The sequence below is a fragment of the Eurypyga helias genome, unplaced genomic scaffold (assembly GCF_000690775.1).
Source record: "Eurypyga helias isolate BGI_N326 unplaced genomic scaffold, ASM69077v1 scaffold10229, whole genome shotgun sequence".
Lineage (NCBI taxonomy): Eukaryota > Metazoa > Chordata > Aves > Eurypygiformes > Eurypygidae > Eurypyga > Eurypyga helias.
In genome coordinates, this window is record NW_010272805.1 from 7,844 (window position 1) to 33,939 (window position 26,096).

Genomic DNA, 26,096 nt, shown 5'->3' on the forward strand with positions numbered 1-26,096 from the left:
GACAGCTAGGGGTTAGGATTTACGTTTGGTTGGTTTGTACCACTGTCATTTTAACTAAGAACAGTATCAAAGTTTGCTTATACCAAATCTTGAAGTACTGCAAACTTGGCCTGATCAGGAGGGATTTCTGAGCGCTGTGTTATTAGATGCAAAGCGGAGGGTATGCAAGTGAAAGTAAAATAAGGTTGAGGAACAGTACAATGAAGAACCTAAAATAAACAGGATTTATTCCCAGCCTTGCAGGATGCTGGGAACTTACTTATACTGTGGTATATTAATACTGTAGGGAAGGTCTGTCAAATTTTGACCTTCAATGGACTGCGACTTTGTAGATGCTTCTACAATTACTGCTGGCTTACTTTGGTTTGCTTTAAGGTCTTTGGGAGGAGGTGAAAACAAAAGAGCACGTAGCCTCTTCCAGTGCAGCACTGGTTTTTGTCCTGTTCTAAACAAAGGGATCACAACTAAATCGTGTCCTCAGATCAGTTAAACTCTCACTGCTGCAATGGGAAATTTAGTATAAAGTCATGGCAAAAGTTACCTTGAGTTTAATTGAAACATTTCAGCACTATTTGGCATTTCTCAAGTAAGACAACTCAGCCAAAAGCAAATGCTTTCAGGGAGACTGACGAATTTAGGAGCTGAAAGTCCAAGTGCATAGTCCTCTGGTGCCTTGTACGGAATGCACGTTCTCCTAGGCCAGGCACAGGTCGTCTGTGCTGCCTGCAGCCCCCGTGCTGGCTCTTCTTCCGTCTGCCAAGAGTCCCGTCTTACCACCGCACTAACACACAGTCTCCATCCTCTATGGAGTAAAACTGCAGAGGCTTTAGGTCGTTGTCTAGTTCAACTTCTTTTCCTTCCAGCTAGAACAAGAAAGGGAAAAAACACCTGATGATCAGACTTCAACTGAACTGTGTTCATGGAAACCAAACACAGATCAGGCAGCTGCACTGGGGGAGGGTCTGTCAAATTACAGGAATGAAATCAGGTCCCAAGTTACAGCATGAAAACTGCCCTCTTTAAGTAAAATCAGCTTCATTAGGTAGCACTTTAAAACGTGCTCTTGACCTTCAGCAGCATGTAGTATTTTATTGTTGACCTACCCCTTTTTAACTTACTTTAGAACTTTCGTAGGACAGTTTCAGTTCTGAACCTGGGATTTTAAGTAGGCGATAGAGCAATCCTTTGACCCTCTGGACAGTCATAGACTCTGTCAAGGGGGAAGAGAGAGAAGTTATTAGAAAACTGCTGCTACCACTGAGCTGTAGGAAAGTACTAGTGTTCCAACCACACTTGCTTACAGCAAGAGCGAAAGGCTGTATTGCTGCTTCAGTTCTAACACTGCAATAATGGCTGTTGTACCCGACACCCTCTCTGCTGGTATCCCATGGAAAATGGTTTCATCTCTGGGGGATAGGACAGGATATGCTACTGCGGTTTAAGCGCTCTGATCCCACATGCCAAATCAAGGTGTTATGGCTTCATAATTTACCTTTTTTGAGTTTGTATTTACTGTGCGTTCAACTAAGTGACCTTTGGGACACAACCAGTCGAGGTCTGAGTACCTGCAGCTGGTGACTGTTCCCTGCAGTTTTTATTACCAGGAATTGGCTTTCCCGGCACAAACAAATGAATGTTACTGTGGAACTAGTGCCATTCTTAGAAATGGTGTCAGGCTAATTAGTCCCAAGCAAATTGCCAGCGGAGTTGTAGAGTGGTTTGTATTATGAAGTCAGTGAGACAAAGGGATATTTTCTGTAACGGATCTTGAATGAGTAGTTGGCTGCAGAGGTGATGCCTGTGTTTGCAACAGATACACTCAGTATTTTGGTTGAACTCTCACTTCTTTTGAAGCTTTATCTAAAGGCACAGCAATAGTGAGTTATTCCTGTAATACCACACATTGTACTTAGACAAATATTTTTCTATCAACCATTTTTGTAAAAGCTGTATATCTGATTTTATGCAACTTGTGATAATAAATGTGATTTTTATTTTAGAATAAAGCTTGAGTAAGTCTCTTCTCTCAGACTCCACATGGACACACCTTTCCAAAACACGGGTTGGATTTAGAACAAAGCCTACTCATTCTGCTCTCACTACAGGCACTGGAACTTCAAAAGACAAATTCGATACAGGTCAGAATTAGATACCTGAGTTCACTCTCTAGAACTGCAGGCTACGTAGCTGGCTGTTACAACTTCATGTCCTTGTTATTTGATTAAACACATCCACCAGGTTTCACACCAGTTAATTAGCCTCTGATTGCCTTGGCTGCACTAGTCCTGAAACGAGCAGCAGAACTCCTAGGACAAGCACCAGCTTTCAATCTTCAAGCTGGCCTGAAAGGCAGTATGAAGGTCAGAAAAATAACGACTCTTTCAAACGCTTTCTACCCATGTCATTTCCTTTGTCTTCAGGGGAGGATCTTCAGGTGCTAACAAAGCTAGAGGCAGCTGCCACACTTCAATACAGTTATTTGAAAAGGAGCTACAAACCGACTGCTTAAACAAGAGCTGAGACTTCTTACCTGGTAGCTTTTTCTGTACTGGCTTCTGCTCAGGTTTCTCAGGACATTTAATTGTCAGAGCTTAAGGAAAAAGGGTGAGGCATTAGCGAACGAATGTTAAGCCCTGTTGGGTCAGGAGCACACAATCCTTCTAGTCTGCTTTTATTGCAAATTGTTTCCCCAAGCTCAGCCCCTGATCTTCTACAAATTTAGGCTGCAGCCTGTGCCTAAGCAGCTACGACAGCATCTAGTCAGTCTCTGGAAAAATCAAAGTCATTTTATTAAAATAATCATCAGGTTTTTAATTCATGTTTGGCAAATTTGGGAAAATACTTTAAAAGTGACTCCCCTAACACGTAAGGTGGTTTTGGTCCAGAGGGGTATTTACCTAGAAAGTTGACTAGAAATTAAGCGTTTTTAAAATAACCTGCAGTAGAATGGAAACTGCCTACCCAGTGAGGGTCAAAAACCTGCCTTAGACCCTCTCATAAGCACCGTACAAGAACATTTTAAGGAAGTTGTTAGCCTAATTCTTTTACAGAGATTAAAAGACTCATCCTTGAAAAAGGCTGCAGTTGTGTCTATCCAACTAGACTCCTTGTTCAATTTAGTCTTCCACCTAAACACATCAGAGTAATGCCTATACATACTGTTTTGCCCATGGAGTAAAAAAAGGTTCAGTTCTTCTATCAGCTGGGAAACAAAGCTAAGTGAATTTGTAAGTCTGGGATGTAATCTAGTTGAAATAAGTAGTCAGCCCCAAGTACCAAAGTTACCCATGTTTTTCTTGATTGTCCTACTAAAGTTAAAATGTCATTAAGGAAAAAAAAAAAAATATCAGAAAACAGGGCAGTTATTGGGGCTAAAATCTCAATTACAACTTGCAGCTTTGTGACTCACTGTCCCTGGAAGTATTGGAGAGACCTGTAGATGTGGTGCTCAGGGACATGATTTAGTGTTGAGCTTGGCAGTGCTGGGTTAACGGTTGGACTCGATTATCTTAAAGATCTTTCCCAACCTAAATGATTCTGTGACATCTTAAAGGCTTTTGAACCTTACATTCTCCATACAGACCCAGGAAACACTAGCTCATAAGTACTATAAAAGCAGAAGGAATAATTTTGACCATTTCTGGCCTCTTACTTAGAAGCTGATTTTTCAGAGTCAAGGGCTGTCGTCCCTTCAGTTCTCCTTCTTCAGGTGCACCGTATTCTGTGCGAAGGGAAGAGCACATAGACACAGACCCTTCAAAGACCAAAACCCAAGAGTAGCCCTGAGACACTGCGGGGCTGGGTCAGGCTGGAGCCTGCTGCCTCAGTCCCTCGGCAGCTGGGGTTCAGGTACGGAAAGCAGAGGGCTCTGGCAATGCTAACGGCTGCAGCCACACGCCCTCATCACCTGCTAGAGCAGTCAGGAGGGTGCATGGGCAGGTGGGCTGGAGGGCAGATGCTGCTTCCCATTCCTATCTTTAAAAAAAAAAAAAGCCTCAGGTGGAGACAGCCACTGCCTGTCAGCAGTAGAGTCGTGGGGCAGATGCTCACTGGTGTCACCCTGCGGCAGCACTGCCCGGGCACAGGACCTCACAGCTGCCCCATGGAAGCAAAAGTCATTCACCCACAGCCCTGCCAAAGGGTGGGCTTTCCGGAGGCAGCAGGAGCAGGTGGGAAAGCAGCCAGGGGAAGGGGAGGAGCAAACTGAAGAGAGACAGGATTAGTGCTGCCACAGTGCCAGAAGTGAGGAAGCAATGCTAATCTTCCTGTACACGTACTTACTAAGACAGAGTGCTGGGTATCTGGGATGGGCAGCAAGAAATTCTTCACTTGGTTTGTTTTCGTCTGGGTTCCAATTCCCACCAGCTGCCAACCAGTCCTTTCCAAATACTTTGCGATAATCGAGCTCTGCTCCTTTTCTTTCGTCAGGAAGGATCTGTACTGACACAGGAAAGGTGCAGAACGTAATTACACGACCTCCCAGAGAAGAGAGTCTCATTAATGGTGCCAGCTCCTTGCTCTCACGCAGGTTTGCACTACGACTTAAATGCTGCCAAGAACGCCACACACCCCACCTCCAAGTACTGCCTGACCCATATACTCAGTACATGTCAAAGCTATTGAAAACCCTGCAGCCCCTCCCTCCTTTCCTGTTACGGAACGCAAATGCTTGTGTTTCAGGCACCAAAACGGATTCAGTGCTGCTGCTTTTTCTTTTTTCTGGCCAGTGTATGGGTTTTGGTAAAAGTCCTGCAACTTTCAGCACTTGGAAAAAACCCCACCATTCCTCCACTTCCTCCTACCCCACCAAGTTAGCAGAGTTCAAACACAGCGCTGGGCCTTGTAGCCCTACTGAGCACCCCCCCGACTAGGTGACGGAATAGCCGGCACTCGACTTTTCCTGCATCCAGACAAAGAGCAATCTTAAAAGAAACTGAAAACAATTCCTCAGGCAATGATTTAAAAGCTGTTTTTCCCCCCAGACTCCTGCGATTTGTTGAACTATCATGTACCTCAGACTTGTTCAAAACCTCCAATTGACTTATCTTGGCAATAATCAGCTGTCTCAGGGTCTGCGGGTTCTTCTCTGTGTCCATTAAAGGGTTATTGTGACACTGCAGCGCCCGCAGACTTGGCAGTTTGTCAAGCTCATTGATAGATGCCCACTGAAACAGAAGGGAACAGGCTTTCGAGGACACAAACCAGACTTCATTTCAGAACAATATGTGGTAACGTAATAACCATGACTGAGACTGTTCTTTTGGTCAGCAGAACCAAGTACTTCCATCCTGCTCATTTAGCTAAGGAAAAAGATGCATTACACTTAATTAAATAAAAAAACCCCTAACAAACGAGGAACTACTCAGCAATTTAGATATTAGAATCCTGCAAGAGGAATCATGAGGCAGCAGAGGGATATTCATCCCTGGAAGTGTTCAAGGCCAGGCTGGATGAGGCTTTGAGCAACCTGGTCTAGTGGAAGGTGTCCCTGCCCATGGCAGGGGGTTGGAACTAGATGGTCTTTAAGGTCCCTTCCAACCCAAAGCACTCTGTGGTTCACTCTATGCTACGGCTAGCTACCATAAACACATTTAACCGAGACGTTAGGAAATGCTTTTAAATTTTTAAGTTATGCCTCTGTGTTGCTCGAAGTATTCAGTAGCTGCCTCAGGATTGCACACAGAATTTGGAAAAAAGCAAATTGCAAGTTACTGTTAAAGATACACATATTTACAAAAGTGAAACTATCACAATCTAACCTACCTGTGATATTTTATTGTTGTTTATTGCAAGGCGTTGTAGCAAAGGAAACATTTTAGTCTTGCATCCTAGGAAAAGGAGTAAATTTACAAAACAATAGTGAAAAAGTAAACAAGACTGTAAAGCTATAAATAAATTACTTCTCTTACATACCAAATCCAGCATCAGGGAAGTGTATAGACGATATTCCAGTGTTTCTAAGTATTAGTTGTTCTAACCTGAAATTCCATAGACAGAGTGATTACTGTACATGGCACAGGATGTTTTTGTAAAAAATACTATCAACAACGATCTGAAACTGACACGATGCATAACCACTGACAAATGAACAGCAAGTTCAGACTTCAGCAGAGTCTTCATGGAATAAATTTTTCAGAGCATAAGTGCAATGATTTCAAGCTTTCAAAATGACTCTTGGATTTAAATGGTTTAATTTTCCAAATTATTTAGTATCTTGTGACTACTTAAAATTACAGCTGCTATTTTGGTGTACAGTGCAAGACAAGGGCAGATTGTACCTGACAAATTTGGTGGCCTTCTATGATGGGGTTACAGTGTTGGTGGATAAGGGAAGAGCGACTGATGTCACCTACCAAGATTTGGGCAGAGCATTTGACACTGTCTCTAAATCAGAGACATGGATTTGATGGATGGACCGCTTAGTGGATAAGGAACTGGCTGGACGGCCGCACTCAGAGTGGTGGTCAACGGCTCGATGTCTGAGTGGAGACCAGTAACAAGCGGCGTTCCTCAGGGGTTGGTGTTGGGACCTGTGCTGTTTAACATCTTCGTTAGTGACACGAATGATGGCATCAAGTGCACCCTCAGCAAGTTTCCTGACAACACCAAGCTGTGTGGTGCAGTCCACATGCTGGAGGAAAGGGATGTCACCCAGAGGGACAGGATGCCATCCAGAGGGACCTGGACAGGCTGGAGAGGTGGGCCACTGCCAACCTCATGGAGTTCAACAAGGCCAAGTGGGTCTGGGGCACCTGGGTCGGGGCAATCCCAAGCACAAGTACAGGCTGGGTGGAGAATGGATAGAGAGCAGCCCTGAGGAGAAGGACTTGGGGGTACTAGTGGACGAAAAGCTGGACATGAGCCGGCAGTGTGCGCTGGCAGCCCAGAAAGCCAACTGTATCCTGGGCTGTATCAGAAGTGTGGCCAGCAGGGCGAGGGAGGGGATTCTGCCCCTGTACTCTGCTCTGGTGAGCCCCCACCTGGAGTGCTGCATCCAGCTGTGGGGTCCCCAACATCAGAAGGACATGGACCAGTTGGAGCGAGTCCAGAGGAGGCCACGAAGATGCTCAGAGGGCTGGAGCACCTCTGCTATGGGGACAGGCTGAGAGAGTTGGGCTTGTTCAGCCTGGAGAAGAAAAGTCTGCGGGGACACCTTACTGCACCTTCCAGTACCTGAAGGGGCTACAAGGAAGCTGGGGGGGGGACTTTTTCCAAGGGCCTGTAGTGAGAGGACAAGGGGTAACGGGTTTAAATTGAAAGTGGGGAGGTTTAGATTGGACATCAGGAAGAAGTTCTTCCTGTAGAGGGTGTGAGGCACTGGAACAGGTTGCCCAGAGTAGTGGTGGATGTCCCATCCCTCAAAGTGTTCAAGGCTGGAACTAGATGATCTTTGGTCCCTTACAACCCAAACCATTCTACAATTCTATGATCTCATTTAAAACCCTGTACATAGTAATATATAAAGAACTTAGTAACGTGATAAACCACTTCTGTTACGTAAGTGTATAATAAAAACTTAACATACAGCTTAAGAATGTCACTATACAACAAAAATAAAGAGTATATTAAAATACCTCAATTAATTAAATAATTCAGTTATTCTCCTCGAGAGGCCGAAATGCCTCTATTTCAAGATTCAACACTATTATATATTTCAGTCAAAAAAGACTATGGAGCTGAATATCCAGGGCAAAGAATTTCCAGCTAATTTGTTTAACAGCTACCTGGGGAGCTGTGCTATTCGATGCAGCTGATTTCCATCCAGTAACTGGTTGTCTGAAAGGTCTAACAGCTTCAGGGTGTGCAGGACGTTATCAGGCCTAGCATGTTGGAAACAAACAAAAATCACAAAAGCGGAACATTTAAAGTTATCTGTTAACGAAAATACTAGTTTTCTAGGTACATAACTGCATGCAAATAACTGTGTACATTCATAAATGTTCTGAAGCACGTCACGGAGGTTTGCATCATTCATTTTACAGTTACGTTACGGCAACGTAAACATTACAGGAATGTGACTGTCTGCTATATAACTGTGCAGTGCATCAGTCACAATGACTGAGTTTTAAGTTACTCATCTTACCTTTCCAAAACTGAAATATTATTAGAAGTAAGGTACAATTCTTCAAGTGCTGGCCATCCTGGAGCACAAAGAAGAACCTAAGAGCAAAACTTCATTTAATGTAACAAAAGTTGGGAAAAGCTATTCCAGAAATTACACTTTAAGCAGATTTCCTCAGAAACAAGTTCAGAACAAGCTACAGCTCTCAAAACCAGAAAAACAACTGTTATGGATTGCCTAGTCCTCTCTTTCTTCCAGCTGTCTCTTTCCTGTGTCTGGATCTACCAGCACAGGGAACATCAAAGGGGTTCTGCACAGCCACTGGACTACAGTTCCAGGCTTGAGGCTAAGTAGAGACCCTGTGTGACCTGGAAACTGAGCTTATTTTCTTCAGTAGGGTTGGAGTAATCAGATTTTCCTTATGATGAGGTGAGGAAACAGCAGTATACACTCGACTGCTAATGGCTTTGGAACTTCTGCACATCTCATCAGATCTGAGAGACTTTGTAAATATCATAATTTATCAGGGCTTGAAGGCTTCTCTCTCATGGGACTGTGCCAGCACATGAAACCACCACAAGTCAGGAATTGCATTAGGTGAGCCCATCTCCCAAAGTTTAGGTACTCTAAAGAAAACAGTTTACAAAGGCTACGAATTAAAACAAATGCATCTTTGTTCAAATCTTCTGTCCCAAAATGACATTTTTGCGAACATCTACAGCACAAAAACACGATTACAAAGCAATAGAAATTTGTATAAAACCCAGCTTTGTATGCAACTGTGACCGTGTCCAAAATGTTGCCGTTTTAGCAAACGGCGTTCCGTAAGCACTGGAACCGGCTGTTTTTCCACAAGGCTGTGCCCGTGAGTTGCAAATAACCTTTTTCAGTGACGTTTTTCTTGTGTGCATTCTCCAGAGTCAAATTAAGTGTGAGCTCGTGCTGCTACTCCTTCCTTGGTTAGAAAACTCAGAGGGCTCTTTCCTCCATCAACATTCCTATCTTCTTGGAACTTGTAAGTAATAAATTATTTTTAAGCCTGCCTCCACCCCTTTTCAAAAGGTGTTTGAAACTGGCTAGCAGACTCACAGTTTTTGAGATGCAAGAACACAGACATACACACGCACAGCACAGTTGCCTAAAGCTTTGTTCTTACAGGAGATTACAAAGGTCAGAGTGCAGTGACCTTCAGAGAGCTGGACAATCCAATTTGATTTGTTAAGTGTATAGCTAACTGATTCTCCTGTAAATGTCCACTATCCCAGACACCAAAAAGCCTCCTTTCATCAACCACCCTTCATTCTCTCTTGCTGCTGTATGACGTTATATGCACAGATGTGTTTAACCCTGTCTCATTACACACACACAACATGAAATACTGTTCTGTGCTCTGTGTTGCACATAACCAGGTACCGCGTATCCGAAGAACTGTCAGTACGCACAAAGGTACCAAGCCAATCCCCTGCTGATGCAAAGGGATGCCAAAACAAGTACTTCATGTCACAATGACATGTTCTTTCCATTTGCATTTGTTCTAGTACATGCATAAAAATACAGCTACAGCTTTAATAACTACAAGGAAACAAAGGGTTTCCATTCACACAAACCTTTGGAACATGAAGTTGTATTATACTCCAACTGCTTTATCTTGACTTAGTAACGTACAAACCTAGATGAAGCTAAATGGTTTTTGTTGGACTCCTGTGCCAATGTAACTTCCGACCTTTCCTGCACTACATAGGAACTACATTAACTGGTACAGTTACGCCACAGCACCTTTTCTAAGGATGATTATATTTCAGTAGAATAATATAAAGCATAAATGTTTATTGTGCTTTTCTTGCCTTAAAAACATAACAGTATAAATAAAAACAAAACCAGGAAACATTATTTACCTCTGTCCATGTTATGTTAGTTTGATTAAGGGCCAGAATCCTCAATTTTGAAAATACACCTGATAAAGAAGTTGATGTAGATGGAAATCTCAGTTTGTTCTCACTGTAGAAGAAGAGGAATTATTAGTATAATGAATAATTGCATTTATTTAATTTTAAGCCACTAATTTGGAATTTGGTATTAAGGACAAAAACAACTTACACAAAAAAATTTAAACAGTCACTGCCAAGATGTCACATATTTTAAAATATTATAAAATATCCTTCTAGTTATGTTAAAATGTATTCTTTCCTAATCTACTTTCCTACTTCATTAATTTATTCATCTGTGGCCTCCTCCTCCTCCTCTTCCTTCCCTAAGTTTTGAATATGAAAAGAATGATTTTCATTAATATTAAATGAAAAAGTCAGATTTTGGGCTTAAACTCCTTAGTGTCAATTGAAAATAAAGAGCCTGTATGACTGTCCAGACCCCAGTAAAACAAAAGTATGTAAAATCCGCTCTCAGTGGCAAAATATCACTATAAAACAGTTAAAAGATTCTCAAATCTGCAGTCTTCAAATTAGTTTTCATTACTCACTCCCAAAAAAAAGTTTTTATTTCTTTTCTAAGGTCTGATCGACCTGCATACTATGACAAAAATCTCTCAGTGTAGTTGTATTACATACTTACAGGTTAAATGTCCCCAAAAGCTGGGGGGTGGCTAATCACTTTTATTCTTCTACCAACATTCTTTGCACAAAAAAAATCAGTAGCAGACTTACCTCCTAATGTCTTCCTTTTTTTAAAGCAAATGGGTCAAACCAATACAAAACACATTCAGACTATGTCAGTTTGCAGTCCCAACTGTCAGATTCCAGCATCACTCCCATTTTGCTTTCCCAATTTTCTCACAAATAACTTCTGAAAACCCTTCAGTCTCAACTGTATTTCTCAGCAATGGAGAACTGAAAAAATTACTCTAGGTGGATTAAAATAGATTCTCTGTGTTCTCATGCATGCTGATAATAAGTCATGGTGACATATGCTGTAGGCAAAGCTAGATTTACAAATAGCACCCAGGTTGCAAACAGCTGCTCTTCAGTGCTAAGTACTGAAGAAAATGAACACCTAAAACTATTCAAAAAAAACACCATTTTTGTCACATTAACTGTAAGAACAAATACAAAAGTTGAGGTCACTTTTTTATTAAACTAACTTGGTATTTATTTCAATGTAGCTTACACCACTTTCAGTTGGTTTAGCTACATTGTGTGTACTGGGCAATGAAGGCTTTGGAACCTGCTCATCTCAGAGATTTCCAAGGACCTTAAAAAAAACCAAACCAAAACCAAACAGTCATATTTTGGGTTTCTGCTTTCCGTCCTGTTGCCCTGCTGCTGCCTTGGATGACTGGCACGACCTCCAGAACAGCTGAACAGCTCTGCCTAAAGAGTCAGCAGTCAAGGTGTTAACCTTGACAATAAACCAAACTTCCCAAAGTCGCAGCTGTAACATTAACCTCTCAGAACTAGTGGTTTAGGCTGATTACTATTTACACACTTTAATCCACTGTGCTAGTTCACACCAGAAAAGCAGTCTGGCATGTGCCAGCTAGAGAGCATAGGTGTGTACTGAAAAAGGTCTTTGTTTTGAAATGATTTTGTAAATTCTTTCTTGTTGCAACGGAGTTGCAGCTTTATTTAACGACACCCTTTTGGTCTTTTCCAATGCCTTTTCCGTTGGCCTTTTCCAATGCCATTACTGTACAAGAGATTCTCCCCTAGTCTGTCACCATCATCCACAGTTCTTATCAACATCATTTCAGGACAGGAAGGGACTGGGTCTTGGGATAATTGAAGTTTGGTTAAGTATTACAGATATTTTAGTTTGGTGTCAAGACACTGTTGGTAAAGCACCATTCTTCAACAAAAGTGGGCCCCTAAATAAAGATGTACCTGGGCAGCAGAATATATCAACAATAATGAAAAACTGAGAAAGTCTTAAGACACTTGGAATGACTTTAAAAGAAAAGGCAAATGTATTTACATTTTTTCTACATGGAAAAAAATTTCTAAGCTCATGCAGAAAACCCAAACAGGTTTGCAAACCCAAAAGACAGACAGCTACTGCTAAACCTAACTAAAAAATGCTAAGCAAGACAAGAGTGATCAGGACGTGTTACTAGTGCTTTCACAGACAGGCTCCTAACCCCTGCCCCACTGCCACCTCAAGGTCTTGGCTTCTCCTGAGAGGCCCAGCCCCTACGCACACGTATCCAGAGAGCCTGACCTGCTGCACGTGCACACAGCAGATCTGGCTGTGTCCACCGTGAAGCCGGTCTCCGTGCTGCCAACCACACACGGGGCACACATGCACTCTGGACGCATACAACCCAATGCAGTCTGCCTGCCGCAAACCGAGCTTTACAAACCAAGAGAACTGATTGCCTCAGGGGTCACGGAAGTGTATAAAGGCATCTTATGAAGCTGTAAATGCCAGTTTCTAGACTCCCTGTTTCCTCATTTCAATGAGAGTACTCTCAGTACCCTCACTCTAACTCCTTAAGAGAGTCTACAATGCATTTTAACCCAGTCTCCCTAGCCAACAAGCCAATTTGAATAAAAATTATTAAACCTGTTATGTAGAACACATTGACAAATGCCTAAATTCCTGTAAATATTTAATGGCTGAAATCTCTATTCTATTCACCAGCAACTGTGATTTTTCTAATTTTACAAAACTCCAGTTTTATAAAACACTTCTCCAGAATTTAGTTTTACATAGATGCTAAACTCCTAGAGTTCTAGTCTTTCTTTGAAAAGGTGATGCCTGAAAAAATACAGTGTGCACACACAAGTTGTTTAAGGACAAGATTTTTAAATAAGTATTTAAAGACTTGGCTCCCATTGAAACGAGTAAGGAGGCATCCAGTTACCTTTAGAAAGCTGACCCTGTATCTAAAAGAGCTTCTTCATCTTGTCCCTACCCCAAAGCAACAGAAACAGAAATATGGATTTTTATACCTGATATTAAGTGTTTCCAGGTTTTGAACTTGAGAAGCAATAGCTGTTACTGTCTCCCAAGACGATATCAGATTTTTTGATAAATTTATATGACTGATATCTGAAATTTCACATTAAGAAAAGAAACGTATCTCAAATCTGAACTCCCTTTTCCAGAAATTAGAATTAGGGTTCATTTTTGAACCAGATAAAAAGAAAGAGATTACACTCATTTGGGCTAAAAGATACTACTGATACTACTGCTCAGTTACAGCAAATTTTATTTTGATCTGCAGTATGGAAATGGCTTGTGGTTTTACAGAAGAGTTAACTTTACAAATCCTAAAATGGATTTATTTCTACAGGAACTCTTACCAGTCCTTATAAATGAACAAACAACAACTTTGTATTTCTCTAACATCGCTACAACACACAATATATCAAATACATTATTTGTTACATATTGGGAAACCTCCGGTGCCTACAGAACACATCAGTTCTATTTTGATGGGCTTATCTATTCTAGTGTTTAATTTTGAAAAAGGAATCCATTGCTGGAGCATTCTGGAACTGCAGTCACAGTAGCAACCTATGGCAATATTTCTACTTATAAAATAATTCACATTCCCTCTCAAAACCTGTAGGCATCTACCTTTTAACTCTGTAAATACTGTATTAAGCTTCTAAGTATAAACAAGTTTAAAACTTTTTTTAATAAAAGGATACAAATATCATCACTGAAGTGAACACCTGGAATGCTAAAATACGTACTTTATTTGTGGTATCATGCAATATAGCAAAAAAGGATACTAGGACATGTTCTGCCGATTTCCTCTTCCTGGCCAGCATGGCTCACTGCACAATCACGCACCGAGATACCTACCAGTTGGTTCAGTTGGCTAAATGAGAAAGAACATTCTGTTAAGTAATTTTCAAGCAAAAATAGGTTCGTAATATAAATACCTGGTTGTTACAACTAAATAATATCCTTTTCATATGTATCTTCTCCTTCAGAATTAGCAGCCTGCAGATTGCTACACTGCAGTGTCCTTCTTACTCGAAAACAGACACATCTACTCTGTTTACTACTTTTACATTGCTACTACAAAATAGGTCTGGTCGAATCACAACCCCCACCCTCCAAAAAAACCCCAATAAACCCTCACCCAACTGAAAAAAAGGATAAAACGTATAAAATATAGCTATGCAAATTGGCATTGAATTAGATGTTTCAAGTTAAACAGGTTTCCTGCAATACTTTTTGCAAAAGGTTCTAAGTTATTCATACATTCTTTATATCACTTATCAAAAAAGACAAGGAAGAAGGAAAAAAAAAAAAGCATTTTTGAGTGCTCAGTATATTCTGGGAGACAAAGGGAAAATAGTTGTGGAATATCAGCTCAGGAGGACACTGCCACCTACTGAACTGATAATCCTTCTGCTGCTGGAGGTCATTAAAACTACAATTTATTTAAATTACTTCCTGTCTTACCCTTCTGGATAAATGAGCATGACATGAACTGACTGAGAGAGTTCTTCACTAGCAGTACAGTGACTTTCTGCCTTCTCTCTCTTAGTTACAAAGTCATTACTGAGATGAATAAACAAAGATGAAGTAATAGTGTACATTATTAAGAAAATATTAAAATATATCTATTTTAAAAGGACCAGGCATGTGTATAATGAATTTCAATATCATGATAATTTATCGTGGTCATTCTTCCCTAAACATCACCACCTCCTACTCCATTAAATCAAGATGAGGATTGTGAGCACTCAAACATGACATAATCCCAGTTACTATCCATGAAAAAGGTGAATTATGAAACCACAGTAGGAAGATCTCCTGTCTCTTCCACCGCAGTGCAGTCTGGCTTACTTTTAGAGGTCTGACAGTGTTGCATGTAAGGCAGCCAGTTTCCTTTCCTTACAGCTGAACTACTACCTGAGTAGTGCGTATCTTGGATTTGCATGTGTTACACTTGCCTTTGCTGTTCTGCAATAGAATCCATGCCAACAAATTCCACAGTCTTCTTTCCAAACATTACTATGTTCTCTGCCCCATCTTGCTCAGCGTTCAATCCATAACGGTCCTTCACTGCAGTAAGAAAATCTACTCCAAAATTTGCCTTGTTTGGCCGGATAAATGATCCTCCTTGAGGATGCCTAGAACGCAGCAGCCAGGAAAAGGTGAAATATGAAAAGTTATCGTAAGAATGACTAGTCTCAAAAGCACTCATTATAACTTTTTTTAATACACTTGGAACCAAAGCAGCCAAAAGGCAATTCTACAGGCTAATTTTAGACAACACCATTCCCACCCAGTGAGATCAGGTAAGACTCGCGAAGTATCTTTGATACCATCTGACCCGACAAGTTCACATTGAGAGATTCCATGAGAACTGAAGCACCAGTCTCCAAATGTACTTAAAAAAATCCATCATCAGTGCCGTTATTAGAAATAACTGCTCTGTTGTTTCCAAACTCATCATGAACTCATTTTTTCCAGAAAATTAAGTTTCTACCTATGGACAGACACATATTACATAAAATCATGCAACAAATGTGTCCGGAGTCTTACCACAGCCCGAGGCCCATAGGAATACTCAAAATAATCATTGCCTCATTATATTTGACTCAAATTTCAGCTGTGATTCTAAGAGAATGCAGCCTTGTCCTTCCACTCAAGCAAATGACACAATTGTACCACCCAGAACTCTTACCCTAAACTGAACTTTTGTAAATGGTAATACTAACTCGGTAACAATTTTGATACTGAATATTCAACAGAATTATCTAGCTAATGTTATCTCTTAGCCAGTCAAACAAAGTATCTTAGCTTTAACTAAGCACCGAAAGAGCTTTCTTGCATGACAACTTCTAGCCATGCAATTGCTTTGACAATTTCTATCAAAGTTCGCAAGAAAACACAGTATTTGGGAAGAATAAGCAGAGACAAGTTGTGGGAATAGTATCACAGAGCAGATGGAGGATCTGTTAGGAAGATCAGTCAGAAGACAGCAGGAAGAAAATTGGTAGTTATGATTACCTGTCTGCCTTCCAGCTAAGGAGTACAGGCTTTGGTTGGAAAGTACCCAAGAGGAAGAAACCACTTATGTAAATTAAAAATCCTCTTTTCAAAACAGCATGTAAACATCAAGTGGCTAATTAGCAAACCATAATACAAACCACCAACTCTACAAAGTTCAAAATTATCTCAGGCAAACAGTAACTAGATACCTTGAATCCTATGGACCTACTAACAAATCAGGAAGAAGTTCTTCCTGGAGAGGGTGGTGAGGCACTGGAACAGGTTGCCCAGAGAAGCTGTGGATGCCCCATCCCTGGATGTCTTCAAGGCCAGGCTGGACGAAGCTTTGAGCAACCTGGTCTAGTGGAAGGTGTCCCTGCCCATGGCAGGGGGGTTGGAACTAGATGGGCTTTAAGGTCCCTTCCAGCCCAAACCATTCCATGATTCTATGAAATACATGGAATAGCTTGGGCACCACACATTCACATTCTTACTAAAAAATCAGCACTGGAAATTGCCTGTCCCAGTTGTATTAATCAGCATTTCTAATACTTAGGTACTCTCATATCCTAACAAAGGATCTGGATAGAAAAAATATATTGTTTACTTTAAAACTATTTTCAGTCTAGTTTTGTAGTGACTACGTTTAGAGTGCAACGATTACAGAACAAGCAGGAAGGCATACTCTTAGAGAATGTAAATCTAAGTGTGTGCTTTCACGTTCAATAACCAATTCCAATTTTTAATCCAGTAACCTTAAGTCTTTCTTTTTTGTTCCTTTAAAGTTCTTCATAGCTTGCAAATGTCTGGCTAATTTATGTTAAGCTTCCGCAAATGTAAAAATTATGTGACTCTCTTGACACCACTTCTGAAAACAATAAATTATATTTTCACCATCTTAACTATAGCATCTCTTGCCTGTGGAGTGTATTGCTCCTACTTTCTATTTAATTGAGTCGAACAGGTTCATAGATGGCAGATAGTGCAAGATTCTGCTGGGGGCTCTGGAAACAAAGCTGCTTGTATTCTTCTCTACCTGTAATTCACCGTAAGAGTCCTGTTCCATTCCACAGCCTAAGTTTCTTTTTCAGTTTCATTACATTAATTTGAGCTATTTTTTCAAGAACAGGCACAGAAAAGGAGACTTTGCAATAGGAACCTATTTTCAGCAAAATGATCATGTGTTCAAGGGGAGAGTTCATTCGCCTGTAACACTGGTAACAATACACTGCCTGTATTGATTTTCACACTAGGGTAAATAAGCTATACAAGCTGCACGTATGTATCAAACAACTAACGGGCCCCATGAGAAGCCGTACGTATGTATCAAACAACTAACAACTAACGGGCCCCATGAGAAGCACACCTACTGGCAGTCTCCATAGCTGGGAACTAAACATAAATCCTAACCCAAAGAGTCATCCAGCACGCAGATCACGAGATGGAAGAACCCGCAGACTACTGAACAACCTGACTTTGACTGAGCATTTGGAAGTCTGAGAACAGAGGTTTTGCTCCCACGTGTGTAAAAGGTCCTGCAGCCAGGACAATACACCATGCAAAAGAAGTGGTAGAAGATATATCCTAATTTCCTGAAGCAGAAAATCTGGAATACGTCCAAGTGGGGTTCTGACAACCAGCCAGCCCTGGTTAAAAGTGACACTTCTGAAATAGAGAATGACCCCAGTCTCAGAAGTCGGCTTGTATGACACTTTGTATTCATGATTCAGTAGCCTGAAGCAATACAGCCCATCTGCTAGCATGCCCAGGGCCCCTAAAAGATACTCATTCAAATTTAGATTAGCTATCAGATTCCACAGTTAACCATTTCCCTGAATAAGGAGGAAATTTGGCATCATTATTCTCTGCTAATGTAAAACAAAGTAGTGTTACTGCTCATCCTTACAGGTTCGCCGTGGCTCTCCAAGTACTCAGGAATGTTGTGCACATCTCGGCATCCAAGGTATAATGCAGCAGCACAACAACTGTGTTCTGGCAACAGTTGCACACTCGAGCTGTCTGACCGCAGAAACAAGCTCCTGAGCCAGAGAGGTTGCAGCTTTATCAGTCTAGAGAGTAAAGATAGATGGACAGGCTTCTCTGCCTTGAGGCAATCACTGCAAACAGCTGGCACCGGGCAGTGACCACCATGACTGGGGCACAGACACCACAAATCTCATATTATAGCCAGTTGAATCCAGGCACAGCTTTTCTAGATATGTTCTGAACAGATCTTCTTCTTTAAGGGCAAAGTGCTCAACAGACTAGACTTCCTTTAGAAGAATCTAGGCACTGCAGTAAAGAAAAACCTTTTAAGTTTTAGAACAGGCTGTGACAGCTGTGGCATCAAACAAGGCTTACAAGTGACACCTAGCACTAATCTGCTATGGTATATCGAATTCCTGACTGCACAGCAGCAGCTTTGCCAACATCAGCAAGTACCTGAAGTTCTTGGAATTTTATCTTAGTCAGACAGATGCAAAAGCTGAGCCTAAGCTTTCACAAAGCAAGGACAGACAGACATCTGCAGTTCCAGATGCTATATTAAGATTCTGCTGGTGCACAGCACATTTTTAATAGTGGTTGGGGACAACAGTTTTGTTTCAACACCCTTCTATTGACAGCAGAGAGCAGAAGTCTCTGATGGGTACAGTGACACATACTGCAACAATCAAAACTTCCTAACCAGACCTCCTGAGGCTAAAAGGAATCTTGGGAACACATCCTCCCCTTGGGAAATGGCAATCGCTGCTTTTTCTTCATGATAAAATTATACTGGCATCTTCCTGCATTTGAAAAGCTTGTTTGTTCTCTAAGTAGATATTTCTGGGGGCGAATGTGTCATTCTTGAAGGAGAGATAGTCTAATTTAATATAAACAGATCTTCTTTAGGACAGGAACATAAATTCCATGCAAACAATTACACCCGACTGGTCACAACTGCTGCCTGTAAGTTTAAAAACATGTCCATACACAACTCATAAAACTCACCGAAGGAGGAAAAACTAAAAACATGTAATGCATTTGCCAGGATAACGTGGCATTTCAGGACCACACAAATACACAAAATCCAAGGTTCCCACCAGAAGAAAACTCGGTAACACAAGGCCACAAGATCTAAGAAGCAGTTGCAATTCTGCCAGGCTGAAAACATCAGAGAAGCAAGCTTTACTTACTTCTCTCCACTCCTCCGGCTTGCTGTGAAAGTCAAACCTGGGGAAACGGATTACAATTTACTATGGCCAATACTTCTTAGCACAGCATCTGCTGAAATATCAGGATTCCTCTGGAAACTAGAAAACATATTCTTTAGCAGGGGGATGTGTTCCTTTCAACTATGACTCACAGTACTCTGAATGTGCGATACAGCAGAACGTTACTCCCGCCTTGTGAGGTAAGCAGAGAAGTATCTGCTTCAGTCATCTGCTGCTAAGGAATCCACACATCTCCCCCAGCAAAAAGGAAGGATAAAACCAGCAGCTAAAACAGCAACGCCTGTGTAAACACTAGGTGTGAACAGAATGCCCAAATCTGACTGAGAGGAGGGTTAAGGGGGAAGATGACCCTTCTGCCAGACTGAACAGTAAAACAGTAACCAAGGAATTACCAAGAGACCTTTTTTTTTTTCCTGGAGGGGTGAGGCGAGAAGGACAAGGACTCCACTTGACCGGAAGCATAAAAGCAGCTTGAACATCTGCAGCTGTGGGGAGAAAGGAGAGGGTACGAGAGCAGCAGCCAAAACCTGGTTTGACGGCACCAAAAGTCCCCCCGCCAGCAGCACACCTCTGCCTAGGCCAGACAGAGCTGGCTCCTGGTGCAATGCTGAGGAGAGCCCGTGCCTGGCAAGGGCAGACATTGTGGGGACAACACACACGCCTCACACCTCAGCACACACACGCATGACCTCGGGAGAACTTCCTACCCAGCACGCGCGTCAGTAGCGCACGGGAAGCAGCGCAGGGACAAGAAGCTGGCGCACCCAAAGGAGGGCTCCCAGGGAGGCGTGCGCAGCTAAGGCACTTGCACTCCCGGGGGGGTGCGTGCGTGCCCGTGACCTCCGAGGAGTGCATGCACGGAACTGTGTGATTGGGATTGAGGGACAAGAATTTATTTGAAAGCATACTCATGTTTCTAAAGCTGTATATAAATTTTAACAGTAGTTTAAGGCTTGATTGCTCCTCATTTCTCTTGAAGGACTGTAGAACGCAGCCTATTTTAATTACATGACACGCTGCCGCAACTGACAGCTAAAACAATAGCTTCCTCGGGTATTAGGAAACAAGACTTTATTACCAAGGGGAAAAAAAAACCCACAACACAAAAATGCCACTCAAGTATGCACTGCTGCTTCCAGCTGATCCACAGTTGATGCACATGCTCATGAGGTCAGCTCTTTCGTTCTTTGGTTCTCATATTCTCAAGAAGTGTAATTAGTACCACATAATATAACATCCAGCTAAACGTACTGCCATGAAACATAAAGGTTTAGGCAATATTTCCAAAAAAAATACCACAAAGACAACATATAGGTGTAAGCAGACCTCCTAACTTACCCAAATAAGGACTACAAAGATGATTCTCTGGTAATGAGAATCTCAAATTCAGTTTTATTTTCCTCTCACTTTCTCATTTTAAAATGTCACTCTGTGAAAGACCTATTATTTTAAAAAACGCATTCTTTTCAGAATTACCTTAAATTTTATCTGTCCTTTCATTGCATTTGTTTACAGTACAAGCTACTCCATCTGCTTATCAGAATTCAGGGAGTGAGCAAAGTAGGCTTGTAAGCAAAGGATACCACTGATAAGGTTAGAAGGGGAAAAAAAACCCAAACCCTTCATTTGTTTATACACGTATATACATTATATAAAGAAAGGTAATTCCTACACACAGCCCCAAACAATAGTAGGAAAGGGGGAAATCTTGAGTTGTGGGTTGGTGAGGTTTTCTTAGTATCTTTTCGATAAAATAAGGTAACTTTTTTACTTAATTTGCTACATCTTAACAACTGGCTTACAAACTATAAAGCAGTCTGCACACAGAAAGTTGTGTCTGTGAATCATGGCTGATTGCTGTAACTGCTGTCTATTCTTAGACTCCAGAAGGACTTTTTCTGGTGGGAACAAAGCAGACTACAAAGAACAAGTACCGTAAGCACAACATGTTTAAAGATGGCTACATTTAAATTTGCTATAGGTACATGCACCTTCACCCAAAAAGTTGGTTCTTACAAGAACTGAGATCACCATCTCAGATCTCATCTCCTGGGAGCACACTAAGGGTTGCAGGAAACGCAACAGTCTATATGCATGTACATAAATACTATACACACACCAGCATAAAGCACTAAAGTTTCTGAAAAACGTCCACAACACATACAGTTGCGGTTTCTGACCATAGAGATTCAGAATGGCCAGCCAGTAACTTACATTCTGCTGTAGAATAAATAAAAACATCTAGCTTTTAACTTAGAAATTGCTTCAATTAAATTCAGAGCATTTAAGAAGCAACTTCTGTTAATATATTAAAAAAAAATGGTTGCACTAAGACCGTAATTTCCAATTCCTTAGCTAAGAAAAATCCAGCCATGTTGAGTTGGTTTTTTTCCATTAAGAATGTCCTTATCCTCTTTAAGCCTTGCTTTATTATTAAATACAATGGGGGAAATAATATCCAGTCCTCACAGGTGCTTTATGTATTTATTTTTTTATTTTTCTAAAGAACAGATTTCGTTTTATCATCTCATTTTCTGATAATGAGGCCTCTAGGACCTTACAAAAATGTAGATGTTAAGACACAGACTATGAATTCTGATTTGCACTATTGAACATAATCTACACCCCTTCTCTGGTTATGCCTGTTTGGCTAGAGCCAAGAGAGAGCATACCCTGAAAGGATTTCAAAATAGCTACTTTTAAATTTTAAACTATTTACTAGATACATTATTCTGCTGATTCAGTCTGAGACCAAATGGTTCTAATTGCTGGCTTGAGAACAACTTTGATCTGAACTGTTAATGAAGCATACTCTTTAACAAGCCCTGAACTACCGTCAGGTGTCAGTAGGAATACAGCAGCCTCCTTTGCTACCTCAGGGAATTCCATTTGTCTGCAGAGGGCGTTGTGGCAGATACAAAACTAGACCTACTTTCCCCACAACACAGAAATACTAATTTTTTTTTTTTTTTTTAACGTGACATTTCTACAGCAACGGTTCTAAGGCCCTTCCACATCATTCCTATATTCAGACTGGAGACAGTGACAAAACTCATCTACTCATAAAAACGGAAACAATCACGACTTTCACAACCTAGAAACATATGCTGAAGGGTAAGCAAATGCATGCACTGTTACTACATGATTTTAATTATTCTTCTGGAGGAAGTTCTCATAACCAATTTTCTCTGTTGAATCATACATTGAGAGTAAAACAAAGTAATGTACAAATACACTACCTCCAGCTCTGGGGGAAAAAAAAAAAAAAAAAAAAATATCTTTGAACCATGACTAGCCAAACCTAGCGAGACTCTGGAAAACCATCTTTCACACTTCTCCAGTCACCTGCTATTAGCCCATGTCCAAAGCAGGAAACTGAGCAAGACAAATCTTTGGACTGACTTCATCCAGCTACTTTTACCACTTTCATTTACATGCAAGTTGAAAAAAAAATAAAACAGATGATTTGCTTTATGCTCTCATCAATGCCTTTAACTTTTTCAAGCTAATTAATGTGAAGAATTGATTTCAAAGAGGAGTCTTCTTACGCTTTCCAACCAACCAAAGCAACAACACAGCCAAAAGCAAAAACCACAGACAATTTTTAATTCATGTTCTTGGTTTGTCACCTTCTTTCTCATTTTCAAAAGCCTTCCATCAGTTCTGAATGCTCAGTGACACACAACTTTATATTAGATTCATTTGACTTAAATGAGCATTTGAAAAGTTAGGAACAGACTAATCAAACTGCGCTTTGACAGTTGTTACCACCCCTGGAAAATAGGAGGTGGAAAAAGACTGAGAAATCACTCAATTTCATTTCATTAAAGCAAGACCGATTGCGATTCAGTGGGCAAATCAAACATCCATGTAGCGCCACGTCCTTTCTCCAAAAGTAGCCAATAGAACATGGTTGGGAAAAATACGACAACAGGGCAAGTATTTTGGTGATAAAGCCACAGAATATTCTCTCATCCTTCACCACTTCACTGCTCAGGAGCTTACTGAGATAGCAGCCCTTAGTATTTAAGGGCTATTGATGGCTTTTCTATGAGTTCATCAGTTATTTTTTTAATTGCAAACTTTTAGCTGCTGCAGTGTCCTCTGACATGGAAACCAACAGCTTGCTGCTGTTCGCATCAACCCTGAAGACCTGCACTCTGTAATTTCAAACACGTTAAGTGCTCAAGTCTTTAAACTTAAACATAACGTGTATCTATACTTAAAAACCCCACACACAGCTACACCGTGTTTTGCACATATTAAATGCAAGCAAACATACTTAACAACTCCTCCATGAAACATATAATCCAAATCACTACCAGGAACTTGTTATTTTCCTTTAAGAAGATACATTCAAGTCATCTTAAGTCCAAATCTAAACTATACTTGAGACAGTTAATATGGACCAATACTTCACTTCAGAATTACCTAAGGAAGGTTAAGTAGGACATACTGATCTCCTTACTAAAGTAGGAGGACTAAACCTACTAAAGGCAATACGAATAACATCTAAAAGTCAGAGTTTATCGCATACCTCCAAAAACACGACTTGTATTTTCTAAGCATTTACCATATTCTATTCCCTGTAACTGAATTAATAAAAATGCAACAGCCTTCATGGCATAGCTAGTCACTGCACTCAGATTTATTGTTTTTTTAATAACAGTCAACTGATAACAAAAGGGTTTGCCCTGAAAACTGCAAAAGGGCATTTTCCCATGACCATCTTGTCAATACACATAACATGCCAACACTGTGAATCAACTCACCTGCACTTATAATACCGTGTTCCTTCATAGGTACCATCATGCTTTCCTCTCTGAGGATCATCCCATTCCACACCGAGCCAAATTCCTGAAATATATGGTAGGTACATGTTCAAATTGATGGAATCATAGCCATATAAATCATGGCTATGGTTGGCAGGACACACTAAAGTTCACCTAGCCTAACCTCTCCCAAAGTAGATTAACACCAGCACTCAAACAGTTCAGCCAGGCCTTGAAAATCTCCAAGGAGAGAGAAATTGCAGTTTATCTGCACAGCCTATTCCAGTGCTGCATTACTTCTATAGATATTTTCCTGCTGTCCAATCTGAACCTTTCCAGCCACAATTTGTGGCCATTGTCTCTTACTATATAATCTAATACCAGTAAGAAGAATCTGGCTCTGTCATCTTTGTAACCATCTTTCAAACAGCTGTTGGCAGCTATCAGATGCCACTTACTCTATTCACCACACTAACCAGGCCTCAACCTCTCTTCTCAACACACGTATGTGGTCTGTCTATGCCCTTGACCATGCCAGCAGCCTTCCACCTGATCCTCTCCAGTTTATCCACATCCCTCTTGAACTGTGATGGCCCCAAACCAGACACTTTATTCCAAGTGCAACCTTATCAAGAACCCCTGTCCCTAGAGGGGGATAACAGCTTCCTTTGATTTGTTGGCCATGTTCATCCTTCTAAGGCAAACCAGTACCTGTAACTTGCTCGTGCTAAGAGCTCACTCTCGCCTCACATTCATTGTGACAGTATCCACTTCAAGTCCCAAGTCCTTTACAATAAATCCTGTGGGTTGCTAGCACTTCCCAGCTTGTACCAATACACAGGTTTATTTCACACTACAAGTGGAAATTTATCCTTCTTCTTGAATCTCTTAGGCCCAAACATAAAGCTCTGGATTGCAACTCTACCTTCTGTCACATCAGCCGGTTGAGAGTGAACACTGTTCATTATCAGAGACTCTGATGAACACGTTAAACAAGAGAGACCCCAGCATTTATCTCTGTAGTACTCACACGTTATCAGGTATCAAGTCATTGATTACCACTTTTCCATTTGGTAGACCTTCAGACTTTCAACCCAATCAACATGTCAGTCATCTGTCCTGCATTTGTGCAGCTTCCAAGTAAGACTATTACAGAAACAGTGTTAAAAGACTTATTAAAGCCAAGAAATACTACCTTCCCCATTCTACCTTTGTCCATGTGCCGAGTTGTATCATCACAGAAGACTATTAGGTTTGCCAAGCACCGCTTGTACTTCTTGACAAGTATCAAACATTCTCACCTATCATCTTGTCCTTCATGGTCTTGGAAATGGACTCCAAGGGAACATGCTATACAATGTTCCCAGGAAGACGTGAAGCTGATGGTCTACAGTTCCCTGGTTATCCTTCTTGCCTCTTCTAGAAGTGTATGCAAGGTTAGTCTCCTCCTGAGCATCAGCAATCTCCCCAACCCGTCACCACAATTTTGCAAAAATGACACATAGTGCTCTCACAATCAGACCAGTCAGATTTTTCAGCAAGCTGGACTGAGTCTTATTTGTCCCCTTGCATGTGGATATGTTATCAAAGTAGCACCCAGTCTGTTGATATGCTGCTGCCTGTCTCTCTCCTTCCCAGACTATGCCAGCACACAGAGATCAGGAGCAGACTGCCCACAAAAACTAATGGAACCAAGATCTTTCCGCTGTAAGAATTTGTAAATTGCCATGTTCTACTTGACAACTATTTTAATTAAGAACATAATAAGAATTTTGGAAACAACCATTCCACATAAAGCTTACTGACTACCGCGATGTTTACCTGCTGTAGGAGGAACACTGCCGACATACCGCACAGTTGCATACTCCGTGCCGCACAAGATTCTTCGGCCCACAGCATCGGAAGGCACACAGGCAGTCATCCTTGGAAAACGGAGCTCTGGACTCCCCGCAGACCCACGCACACCCCCCCCACACCCCCCCCCCCCCCCTTTCGCGAGCCCCTTACCCTGAGCTGCTGCCCGGTAGCACGCTGGATTCCCGAAGCCGAGGTCTGCCCTCCCAGCGCTACTGCTCTCGCGTGCCACCCGCACTCCCAAACGCCGCTACGGCAGCGACCCCCGTTACAGAGCTGCCC

The 26,096-nt window shown here is 41.4% G+C and overlaps 1 protein-coding gene across 1 annotated transcript; it reads right to left on the reverse strand.

The window, feature by feature from the left end:
- Nucleotides 1–770: 770 nt before the first annotated feature.
- On the reverse strand, nucleotides 771–25,881 carry TBCE (tubulin folding cofactor E). The gene is made up of 16 exons (XM_010159257.1): nucleotides 25,782–25,881; nucleotides 23,961–24,045; nucleotides 14,929–15,108; nucleotides 13,753–13,841; nucleotides 12,964–13,063; nucleotides 9,958–10,060; nucleotides 8,084–8,160; nucleotides 7,725–7,820; nucleotides 5,914–5,978; nucleotides 5,764–5,828; nucleotides 5,013–5,165; nucleotides 4,282–4,435; nucleotides 3,653–3,721; nucleotides 2,531–2,590; nucleotides 1,119–1,210; nucleotides 771–863 (listed from the first exon to the last, which is right to left on the reverse strand). Exons 1-16 carry the CDS (start codon nucleotides 25,879–25,881, stop codon nucleotides 771–773), a joined length of 1,581 nt encoding a protein of 526 aa, XP_010157559.1.
- Between the last annotated feature and the right edge of the window lie 215 nt (nucleotides 25,882–26,096).

What these genes read in the sequence shown, in the direction of transcription:
- TBCE (XM_010159257.1), bottom strand. Translation starts at nt 25,881, where the DNA reads ATGACTGCCTGTGTGCCTTCCGATGCTGTGGGCCGAAGAATCTTGTGC. An exon ending in CTTCCCTGATGCTGGATTTG is followed by an intron (nt 5,829 to 5,913) that starts GTATGTAAGAGA and finishes TCCTTTTCCTAG; the next exon opens with GATGCAAGACTAAAATGTTT. An exon ending in TGTCCTACGAAAGTTCTAAA is followed by an intron (nt 864 to 1,118) that starts GTAAGTTAAAAA and finishes TTCTTGTTCTAG; the next exon opens with CTGGAAGGAAAAGAAGTTGA.